At 41.0% G+C, this 12123-nt stretch overlaps 1 protein-coding gene across 1 annotated transcript; it reads right to left on the minus strand.

Annotated features, from left to right (window-relative positions):
* Positions 1–1258: 1258 nt before the first annotated feature.
* On the minus strand, positions 1259–10478 carry DYNLRB2 (dynein light chain roadblock-type 2). The gene is made up of 4 exons (XM_057534457.1): positions 10353–10478; positions 7979–8054; positions 2338–2505; positions 1259–1507 (listed from the first exon to the last, which is right to left on the minus strand). The coding sequence occupies exons 1-4, from the start codon at positions 10353–10355 to the stop codon at positions 1464–1466; spliced, it is 291 nt and encodes a 96-aa protein (XP_057390440.1). The 5' UTR covers positions 10356–10478; the 3' UTR covers positions 1259–1463.
* Between the last annotated feature and the right edge of the window lie 1645 nt (positions 10479–12123).

Below are 12123 nucleotides of genomic sequence, written 5' to 3' on the forward strand. Positions count from 1 at the left end.
TTTGGCTTCGGCCACCATGGTCCCTTTCAGCCTTGGCCCATCTCCTCTACCATCACCACGTGGAGAGTAAACCCCTTTCACCTGAGGGATTTGCCTTGGCCCTTCTTTTCTGCCCAGACCACCGTCTGCTTGGGTTGGGCTATTGTAGCCTCCCAGGATGCAAGCTGCTGCCATGGCAGTGGCAGAACTAAACTTGTCCTGCACCATTCCTCACTCTTGGCTTGTTGTGGAGTTGTGGGCACTTAGGAGGAAGCGTCTGTGGACCCCCATGCAGGGTGACTTGTGCATCCTGACAAGGATCCTCCGGAAAAGGAGAGGACCAAGGCACAAAGGAGGAGAGGGGCTGCAGCTGTATCCATAATGTTTATTTTTTGGATGAATCTCAACAGCGTTATGCTGAGTAAAAAAAGTCAATCTCAAAAGGCTACGTACTGTATAATTCCGTTTATATAACAACCATTTTGATATGACAAAATTACAGAAGTGGAGGACAGATTAGTGGGTGCCAGGGGTTGGGGGGTTGCTACAAAAGGGTACCACGAGGAGCTCGGGTGGTGATGGAAATGCTCTGTATCTAGGCTGAATCAGTGTCCATTTCCTGGTTGTGATATTGTACTATAGTTTCGAAAGATGTTGCCATGGGGGAAACTGGGTAGAGGGTACACAGGATCTATGTTATTTCTTACAGTTTCACGTGAATCCTCAGTTATCTCAAAATAAAATGCTTAATTAGAAAAAAAAGAGGATATATGGCAAACATGGCAAAAGATTAACATCTATTCTATATGGGTCATGGAAATCTGTTGTATTTGTTCCATCATTTTCATTATGTTGAGAATGTTTGAAATATCTAGTAAGATAAACCCTCCGGAGTTCCCTAGGCAGCTTTTGACGTGTGCATCCTTGCTCAGGACCCGCTCCTGGCCCCCTCAGGCTGCTGTGATGGAAGGACAGGCCTGAGGAGTTTCGCAGGGGCCAGTACTGACCCAACTGAGAACTGCGCTCTTGACTTCTTACGGCCCTCGTTTAAGCTGGGAAAGCACCTGTAGCTCCTTGAGGGCTGGGACGCCCTGCTTCCCTCCTGGCCCCACTCTGCTCCACTGAAACTCCCTGGCATGTCAGTGAAATGGGCAGAATCACACTTCTATTCTAATTCTTGGTGGCCATTACTTCTAGACGAAAAGAACTGTCTCAAGGAAGGCTGTCTTCTCACTAGAATTCTTTGGTTTTGTGTATCGTAAAAAAAATGAGGCATACATACCAGAATTTATTTATTATATAGCTAAATCACAAATTTACAGTACATTAAAAACAGATTAAATGAGACATGTAGAGGAGTTTAAATGTAAAAATAGAAAGGAATGTCCAAAAGATCATTTAGACTGGATTATAATTTTAGGAATCTTTAAAGAGTGAAATGTTTTCAGCCTGGCGTCCCAGCACAGAACTTGTCCATTGCAGGTCTATTCACATGGATTTTGAATGACAATCAGAAGATATTCCTTATCTGTGGAGAGATATGGACAAAGTTAATCCACCCTAAAAATTAAATTTAATAAATGAATACTTCAGCTAATCTGCTTTTCTCTTCAACACATCACTTGGACCTTGTGTAGACCAGTGGGCTCCCAGCACATCAGAATCACCTGTTGAGCTTTCAGAAAATACCATTACCTGGGGCCAAGCCCCAGAGATTCTGTATTTATTGGTCTGGGATAGAGTCCCAGGTATCAGTAATTTTTTTTTAAGCTCTCCAAGTGATTCTAATGTGCAGCTTGGGTGAGAACACAGGTGTAGGGAAAGCTTCATTTAGTTTGGGGGTAACTCTGATTTTACAGTTGTACTACAGCGAAGTTTGTTCTAGACTAGATTTAGGAACATGAGTCCTGTTTTACACTGACATCCACTAAAACTGTGAATGTACCTCCTTCAAGGAAAGAAGTATTTCTGTGGCTGCTGTCTTTTGATAGCCCCAGTGAATGTGCTCTACTCCAGGGAAGGTCTAAGACCCTACAGACCTTTGATCTGCCCTCTTCGTTATCCCCTGGACAGGAGACATTTCTCCCACTCTTCAGAAAGTCTGTGTGCTAAGTGCACATAACAGGAAACCTACACCTCCTAAATGTTTTGATTACTAACAACAAAAACAAATGGGCAAAATTCAATGTCTTTACTAATTTCATGGAATTTTCACATTCAAACTTCTTCATTTTGTAATTGAAGAGCATTATGTGTCATATTGCATGTTGAAATCCACACTCCCCGTTCTTTGAGACAAAGCTTTTATCCAGTGAAGTAGAAAGATGCCTTAAATAATGAAAAGAAATGCCAAATTACCTGGAGCTACCATGATTTCATGTTTCTTTGATCTGATCCTAAGAAAAGTTAGGTCGTTCTGAGGATCAATGTCACGAACTGTGCTCTTGGCTTTCACGGTCAGCTGATGAAGGAGACCTGCATATTGAACTGTTGTCGAGTTGTCCAAGGTTGTTCGGATGGGAATGCCTGGTACGAGATTTAATTTGGGGTTAAACATTTTTTGTTTTGATTTTAAAAGTAATATGTGCATCGTAGAAATACTGGAAAATACTGTCATTGTAAAAAGGAAGAAAAAGTGATGGCTCATATCACTCAAAGGTAACAATTTTATTTCCTTCCAATCGTTTTGCCATTACGTGGATTTTAAAATTTAGTTGCATCAAACTATAATTACATATTTGACTGTTGCTTTTTTCTTCATTTAAATTATAGCATACAAGATGTCCTTGTTGATGATGCCATCAACGTTATTTTTAATGGCTGTAGACTTTACTATTTTTTTGGATATATCATAATATAATCAACTCCCTACTGTTGGATTGTTAGGTAGTGTGTTTTTGTTTTTGTAGCTAATGGTGATGAACATTTTTGTACACAAGTCTTCTGGAAGTTGTTGATTGATTATTTCAGTACTAAGTTAACATATTACTATACGAAATGCATTCCCCTAAGCATCCTGTCTACGGTGAGTCCACTGTGAAATGCTTGGTCTGTGACATGGTGCTAGTTTCTCCCCTGAGGCCAGAAATAGAAAGGGGATGTCACTGCACATGCTAGAGGGTATATCAAAAGGGATTTTCAAAATTTCTTCGTAACTTCCTCATACGGTATTTTGCAAACCTTAATTTCTATGCTAGAAAATACAGCAACCAAGACTCTGCAGTTCGGCTGGGCATTCCCTGGTTTGCACTCACTCTTGGTTTAAGCATGATTAAATTTGGCTACTTGTGTGCTCTATTGTTTCATTATATGGGTTTAAAACAGAAGCTATTAATTTAACTGGAAAAATCTAGCCAGACGAATATGCAAGTATAACTCAATTCAGTTCATATCAATCCAGCTCCATTCAGGTCACTCAGCACTTATTATGGAACAGGTGCTGTGCTAGGTATTTTACATACACTATGTCTAATCAGAACCGGCCTTCATATTATTTTGAAAACTACCAGATCAACCAGGGAATTCCAGGGATTTGATTTGCAAATGTGCCTTGCGTTTAGGGAGACATATGAAGGTGAATTTGGGATCACTGTCAAGTTCCTCAGGAACCTGAATTAAGGCCAATCAATAAAAAAGGCCGACGTGGCTCTCTTGGTTTTTCCCTCAGAGAATGTAGCTCCAGAAACTGGTAAACAAGATGAGCGCTTCTAACTTGGGATTTTACCTGTTTTTCATGAAACTCTTTGAGAGCCTCAACTCTGACTTTGGAACAGACTAATTTCTTTTTAAGAAAACCATTCTCTCCAGAGTAGGTCTTGCCAAAGAAGGCAACAACAGTATTTACAGGAAAACCTATTTAAGTAAGGTTTTATAGAAAACGTGTTAATTTCTGTATTATTGTTTCTTGGCCACTTTTTCTCCAGAAGTCAGTTCTGTCTTTCACAACTGATGAACCATCACAAGGCATGTGTCTTTAACAAGCAGGAAACTGAAGTATAGCAAGCACTCAACCTTTCAAGGGCACTTTTTGACCAGTTTTATTTTGCATCATGAAGAGCGACTACCTACAAAGTCTGCATTGCTCAGTGTCAAAAAAGAAATACAACCAGAATAAATTATTTAAACTGTAGATGACAGGATTATGAATCAGATACTCAGGCCTACTTAGTCAGTCTATTCATGATCCAAGTCAATAAATAAAAGGGCTAGGCTTTCTGAATAATAAGTGCACACCGTGGAAACTCTTGTTTTTCATATCCACTGTAGACCCTTGGGGAAAAAAAATCAATCAACAAATATTTATTGAGTTCTTGCTTGAGACTATGTGAGGTAATTAAAAAATAATTTATTAGGAAGTAATTTTAGCACATGGTATAAAATTCACCCACTTCCCCTTCTGAGAGGTAACCACTGTTCTCAGTTTCTTTGGTGTCCTTGCAGAGATATTCTAAGTCTATTCCAGTATGTTTGTGTTTGTATTCTTTAACTGTATCATTTTCTATTCTGTACCTTAACTTTTTTCTTTTAATACACTCGGGAAGTTGTTCCATTCAGTCCGCGTAAGGCTAGGTCATTCATGTTAATGTCTGTGTAATGTGACTGTTGAATGGATGCTTTGTAATACATGTAACTAATATATCTTCCTGACAGGCATTTGGGCTGTTCCCAATTTTTGATTTTTATAAACAAGGCTACAGAATATGTCTGTGTGCATGCCATTTTACATTTGTATATATGTGTAGGATAAATTCTTAAAATGTAACTTCTAGAACAAAGAGTATATATTCTATATTCCTGAACTTATGACACTACTTTAAAATATGACTCTTCATGGTCCCAGTAAGCTGGCATTCTTCAACTGTACATTTGGTTGATAGACTGTATTTCAAAAATAAAAGGAATTGGCTGGATGGCTGATAAAACCTAATGAAACTCAAATGATGGATCGTTAGAAATGTCAAGAATATTTAAAATTAAGAGTCTGCAGAAATCAGGCTTATATACATAAGAATATATGACAGATATGACTGTCTGGGAAACAAATATACATGTTCACCAGTATCTAGTTCTGTGATCAGTACTGCAATACTGTAAACAATGAATTGTTTTGTAAATGGGAAACCAGTGTTAACAAAGAATCTAACAAAAACCTATACTCCTCAGCATTGGGCTAAATTGGTAAGTCCACTTTACTGTCATGAATAAGAAGTCTATGTTTCAATAATAGTGAAACCAAAGGACACTATTTAACATGGCAGAGGATGAGATCTAAATGGATAAACGTGGTAGAAGGCCTACCTAGCCACAATTAAAACCTAAAAATTTGTTAAAATGATTTGCCTAGAATTAGTGGACCAAAACCATTGGTACAGAACAAGAACACATAAACGCCAGCTTAGTTAAATATTTTCGGTGTTAAATTTCATGGGACTTCTGAAAGCTGCAAAGCTGCACTGTGATAAATGGCACTTTCGTCTAAAATTGAGTAGCCTGTTGAGATGGAGTATTTCATTTCATTCTGGTCGCACAACTCATACCATATGCTATTAGTAAACATCCTTGTCATATACTCTGGTTGTTAATAATCTGACCATAAAAATAAGCCCCTCATTTATATTTTTGGGAAAAAGGTTAATTTGGCTTTCAGAAAAGTGCCCTGAATCCTAACACAACCTTATCCTAGTAGAGGTTAATTAGAAGTTAATGGGTATTAAAACTAGTGTTTTGTTGCCTTTGGATGAGAAAAGTGTTAATTGAGAGACCTCAGGAAAATAAAAGTCATTTTTAATTCTACCACTCAGAGATAATCACCGTAACATATCCCTGCCTTTTCTTCCATATTTCAGTGTGTATGTCTGCCTGGCCGTATTTAGGACTAGAAGATGCTGGCTACTGCTTCGTTTCCTGCTTTTTTTCATCTAATATTGTGAGTAGTTTTTCATGACTCTAAATATTCTTCAACATTTTAAATAGAGTAATGGTTCACTGAGTAAATATTACATAATTTAAAAATTTCCCTACTGTTGGGATTTATGTACTTGTCTGTTTATTTATTGCTATTATGTATGATGCCTCCGTAATATCCTTTGCACCTAAATCTTTCATCACTTCTTGAACAAATTTCTAGGAGTGGAATTACCGATCATAAGGTATGGATATTTTTTAGACATTTGATGCATATTGCCAGGATTATGTGCTTTAGACTAAGTCTTCCAAAGTAACACATTAGATACATTGTCCAGGGTGTCACAGGTGAATGCATCTGGACTGGGTTGAATAGTGTCCCCTCCAAAATTCAAGCCCACCCTAAACCTCAGAATGTGACATTATTTGGAAATAGAGTCTTTGAGATGTAATTAGTTAAAATGAGGTCATACTGGATCAGTGTGGGACCTAATCCAACGACGGGTCCTTATAAGAAGAGAAAACAGAGCACAGAGAGGAGAACGTACACGATGATGGAGGCAGAGACTGGAGTGATGCACCTACAGACCAGTCAACAGCAAGGATCGCTGGAAATCACCAGAAGCTGGGCAGAGGCAAGGCAGGATCCTCCTGTGGAGCCTCTGAAGAGAGCCTGGACCCACTGACACTTTGATTTCAATTTCTGGCCTTCCAGAACTGAGAGAAAATACACGTCTAATCTTTTTTAAGCCACTAAGTGTGTGGTGCTTTGTTATGGCAGCCAAAGAAAACAAACAAAGCATCTCTGTGAAGTCACACAAATAACCCATCTTAGGGGGGTGTGGCAGAGTTTATGCAAATGCCTGAGACTAAAATCAGTTCAACCAGAACCATGGACTTGGGCTGGACCGCTTCCTGGAAATACGAGGCATAGCTCTTGACTGTCCTGTAGGCTGATGTTAAATCCTCTCCCTCCTGATCACTCAAGCTGGGTGAATTTATTATATTCATTTGGCACTGAGTTTATTAAAATTTTATTTTATTATTTTGTAAAACACATCAAATGTTTTATCTGTACAAATAAATTAAAAATTCCCACATTCACAGAACTATTTAATTACAATTCTGTTAAGTGTCAGGTATTGTGCCAGGCACTTGACAAGTATTATGTCACTTAATTGTCACAGTCACCAGTAAAGTAGGTTATTGTGCATTTTTAATGAAAGGGATTGAAGTTTAGAGTTTAAACAGACTTTCAGTGGGTAGTTGCTCACTAAATATTTATTGATGGATTTGCTCCAGAATAATGATTAGCTATGAGGGTCTGTTGCCAAGCACTGAGTTGGCAATGTACCAAATCCATGGTTGTACCATGGACTATGTGAAGTAGCTACTCTTATTTCAACTAGTGCTCTGGGGTTTGTGGCACCTCTTGCCCTTGCAAATGCCTGAATCAGCAATGAAGCCAGCAGAAGCCTTTAAGAGGCTGCCACCACAGCTGAGCGTGGAACAGTGTGCCGGAGAAAAGGCTTTGGGGATTGTTAATAGGCAAGTCTCTGGTATAAGTCTACAGATTTCATAGGTGGAAACGTATTGGCCCTTCTTAAACTATAACCACAAAGACTATGCTATAAATTACATTAAAATTAATTCTCAAAGATTTCATTAACTACGGTGAAGGAACAATTTCTTTTAAAAATGAAGATTGAAACCCTGTACGCTTTACAATGTTAAAACGAAAGCAAACTGCCGACAATGGTATTCTTTCTATCTTCAATATAATAGTTTTATTGATACTCCTGAAATGTTAGAAGTTACCAAAGCTTTAAAAATTAGACAATGTGCAGCATTTCTTAGGAATATATAGGTGTTTTTATGCATGTCTTATTAATATTTATCTCCCTACCTCTTAGCAGAGTTCTTGGCATATAATTAATAGATACTCAATAGATGTTTGATGAGTAAATGCTCTAGCTAAAATATACAAGATATACTTTTGATTTAAAATTCCAAGATGTTTGCCTAAGGCTTCACACAACAAACAGGCTCTTGGTCGGCTTCTGCCTGTCAAGAAGGCAGCCTGTGAGGTGTTTACCTTCTGCATTTACAACCATCGTTCCTATAACCCCTTTATGGCTCTGGATCCTCTTTAGGGTTTCCTCCACCTCTGCCTGGAAGAGATCAGGAAGAAAATTAACCGAAGAGTCTTTGTGGTGACCCCAGTCCTAACTAGAGTAATGTTTTGAAAGACCCCTATTCTCCAATCTCCTTAAACTAAGATTTAGAAGCTCAGATTTTTGGAAGAGAGCTTTGAGATTGTCAGTTCCCAGATTTTTGGAAGAGAGCTTTGAAATTGTCAGGTCCCATATGCAAGCCTATGTAAGACCCTCTACGTACAACCCTGACAAATATCTTGGCTTGAACTCTTGTTGAGACAGAAAGCTTCTTGCCTCACAAGAGCTCACTCCATTTTTATCTGCCTCTATTTACTGGAAAAGTATCCTATGTTGTTGAACAGAAATCTGCTCCTGGTCATCTTTCATTCATTGATCTTTCTGTATTCAAGTGAAAAATCTCTTTTCTACATTATAGATTTAAAAAATATTTATAGAGCTATATCACTGCCTCCTTTTGTCTAAAAGCATCACTTTATGAGAAATCATATTCTCAGTCCTAAATGCCACCTAATTGGGAGTTCAGATGGTTAAATTCAAAATATTCTGTAAAAACAGTGTATTCCAGGATTCCAGGATTCTGTTGGTAACCACAGCCTGGATCTCAGTGCAAGCTGAACGTTCAACCATGAATGATTATGTTGGAATCCCACTACTGGGTTTTAAACTCAGCTTTCTGAATCACATGCATAGACTATATATATTGTACCAGTTTCTTTCCTTCTACAAATGCTAAAATCAATAATAATTTTTTCCAGCCTGCATATTTTCCATAACTGAGTAATCACTGGATATTCTGAATTCAAACAGTATTCTGCAGAGTCTCTTGATGAGGATTTATGATATATTTTTCTTTCCAGCATTGTAAAGGTGAACGTTATGTTGCTTTAGTCAAAAGACAGTTTTCTTTTGCCCCTAATGTGGGTGGGAGCACTTATTTCCTCTTTCCACCACTATAGCAGGTGTTTTCTAAATTTCAGGCATTCATGTACTAGATTTATAATTTTTGACGTTATGAATACCATCTATATTATTTACCCAGCACATTCTTAAAATTATTTCACTGCTAAAAGCTTAAATAAATGAATTTTAAAAGGAAATTATATATCACTACCACAAATGTAAATCTGGTATCATTTGTCATAGGCAGAAATAACCATAAAAACAAACCAAACAAAGAGAGAACATATTATTAAATTTTACCCCAATGAGAGCTCTGAGCCTGAGGTCTGCCTTTCAGGTGAAAAATCAAAACTACCAAAGGATAGTGGTATTAACGACCTGACAGTGCCAAAAACTCTCTCCTGGATATAGTCTAAAGGCTGGGGAAAAAAAAAAAAGAAAGAGGAATAACTTTCTCTGATGTGATTCACTCTGTGGTTTTTGGTTTTCTGAGCCATCTTAAGTAGCAACTAATGTTTGCATCTCACGTTGGGAAACAATGAACTTAAAGCATAATAGCTGTACAGGGATCAATGACTTACTACATTTTTTTGCCATCTATAAGACAACGTCCACAGCTCCTTACAACCGCTGCCCTCGTTTTATCTTTTTCTGTTTTATTTCTCTCCCAAACGCCTCTCTCTGATCTTCCCGGCCTTTCCCTCTCTTTTCCCAGGTGTTGTCTCCTTTGGTGATTTTTGAGGCCCCCTAATAGAGTCTCTTAATTCCCATCGCCAATTCTCTTTTCATTCCTTTCTTAAAAAGAAACTCTTTGCTTTCACTTTGTTCTTTTTCAAACTTTCCTGTCTCCATTTTCCTTCTCTTCCCCTCCCCCTCCCATTCCTGCTGCCTCTTTATTTTCCTTTCTTCTCTCTCAATAACTCCTCCTTCTCCCCTCTCTCCATTTCCTTATGCTCCTTGTCCCCTCTATTTCTTCCCTCTCAGGGTGATTTTTCTCCTCTCCCTCGCGCCGCTCCCCTTTTCAAACTTTCCTCTTTGTCGAGGAGATTTCTCATTCCCCTCAGGATCTTTCATCCCCTCCGTATCTCTCTTCTCTTTCTCGATATCCTCCCTCCCCGAGTATCACCCCTCAGAAGCCACCCCCCCCCCCCCCCAGATATCTATGCCCCAAGATAGCTTCCCCCATCTAGACATCTTCCCTCCCTCCACGGTCGCCCTCTGGTCCCTCCAGGGTCTCCGTGTCACTCCTCCAAGAAGCTTCTGGAGCCCCCAGCCTTCGCCCCGGCTCCGGGCCGGCCGGGCCTGGGTCGGCCCCGGGAGCCGGACAGCGAAGGTCCCTTGCCGGTCGCCGCCCTTGGAGCGGCGGGTCGCGGACAGAGACCCCGGATTTACCATCGCGCGGGCGGCGAGACTCTGAGCTCAGTCCGGTGCCACCGCTGCCCGGGATGTCAGCAACGCTGCCAGCCGTTGCTACGAGACAGGAGAGGAAGTGACCTCCCGGAAGCGTGGGTGGCCGCGCCTGCGTGCGCGCGGGTCGGGCCCCGCCGGGCAGGCTCTTCCGCCCCGAAGTGGCTTGACGCCTCCCGGCCGCCGTAGGCGGAGGCTGGGGACCGTGGCTCCGAGCGCTCACCTGGGGCGCGCCCGGCTCGCGGGCCGCCGGGCATGAGGAGAGCTGAGGGGCTTAGGCCAGGCTCCGGGTCATTCGTTCGTCCTTTCACTCATTCATTCCTTGAGGTACGCGTTCGTGTAACCGCCACTTCCCCGTTCAAGAACGATTTATTGACCACCTACCACGTCCCGCCCTCTGGGCCTGTGGTACATTCTAGCGGGGGAGACAGACGAAATGCGACAAACGAAGCAATACTGTCCAAGTGTGATACGTGCTGTGGAGCAGATAAAGCGGGGTGGGTCCGTGTGACTCCGGGGTGATATTGGGTATAGCCTCAGCTGCCCAGTGACCCTCGGAGTATTTCCTGTGGCGCTGCCTTGTGCAGGGCTGATAGGTTTGTTCCCCCCGCCCACCAGGGGCAGTTGCTTTTTTAATTAAAGAAGAACTATATCGCAGTAGGGAGTAGTACAATCATATATATATCCAGCAGTTTACATGTCCCCACCTCCCAAACCGTAGGTGAAACGCCATCTTACGTCTTAGGTTCCCATGTGTTGTAGCACCCCCAAGCTGCTCTTCACTCAGTTGGAGGCTTGCTGCTTCCCAGAAATTTTGTTTAATCCATTAGGAGCTTTATTTATTTATTTTTTATAAAGTTATTTGCCCACTCTTCTGAGTTGCTGAAAAATTGCAGGCGGTAGTGCTGGAGGTTCTACAAATCGCCACAGAAGAGCGGTCCACTGGGTGTTTAAGGAAATGATGGAGGAGACAAGTTAAAGATCATTTAGGGATGGTTAGAAGTCCCTTGATCTTTTGAAGGGCATTGGATATATCTTTGTAGCCTGGGAAGAAGAAACCAACTGCGTGTGCGGGACAGTAGGAAAATTTTGTGGTTGGGGTCGTCCTGAAGTCCTAGGGTTTGAAGAGGGCTTTGATGACTAAACTCTAAGTACTAAATGCAAGTGGTGAGGGGGGCATGCATCTCCGTAGGGGCGATGCTATAGCGATTCCCTATAATACTGATTCAGTTTGCGCTTCTATTTCCAGTAAGCGGCCTCACACCAAACAAGGCATGCTTATTGCTAGGAACGTCAGCTAGAATCTGAAGAGGTCCTTGTCAGGGATGCTCTAGAAGAATTTCGAACTTGGTGGTTTGGGACTAGATGATCCATTTCAACTTGGAGTCTTATCATTTTATGATGTTATGTGCAGAAACACTGTCAGAAACTCTAGTTCTGCTGCAACTTTTTGGTGGAGGAGGTGATTCTGGTCACTGTCATCCCCCCCCCCCCTTTTTTCTTTCAGAAACTTATGCTTCTCAAAAAGCCAAGTCACAAAGCTAACTCATGCCCGTTGTCACTCAACACTTGGAACTCCAACCGAGATGATTAGGAATGGGCAACTAAGATTCTGGGGGAGGAGTCTGGTGTGTGTGTGTGTGTGTGTGTGTGTGTGATCTAGCTCTGCACTGATTGCTTATACCGCTTTTCAGTGCTAAAAGTGTAGGCATTTACAGCAATACTGGCTGAATTGTATAAATACAGATTCTTGGGC

Source organism: Balaenoptera acutorostrata, chromosome 19, assembly GCF_949987535.1.
Source record: "Balaenoptera acutorostrata chromosome 19, mBalAcu1.1, whole genome shotgun sequence".
In the NCBI taxonomy this organism is placed as follows: Eukaryota; Metazoa; Chordata; class Mammalia; order Artiodactyla; family Balaenopteridae; genus Balaenoptera; species Balaenoptera acutorostrata.

Excerpts from the sequence above, each read along its gene's own strand:
- DYNLRB2 (XM_057534457.1), bottom strand. Across the intron at positions 2,506-7,978 it reads GATGGTTGTAAATGCAGAAG|GCATTCCCATCCGAACAACC; the intron begins GTAAACACCTCA and ends ATCTCGTACCAG. Across the intron at positions 1,508-2,337 it reads TGAAATCATGGTAGCTCCAG|ATAAGGAATATCTTCTGATT; the intron begins GTAATTTGGCAT and ends ATCTCTCCACAG.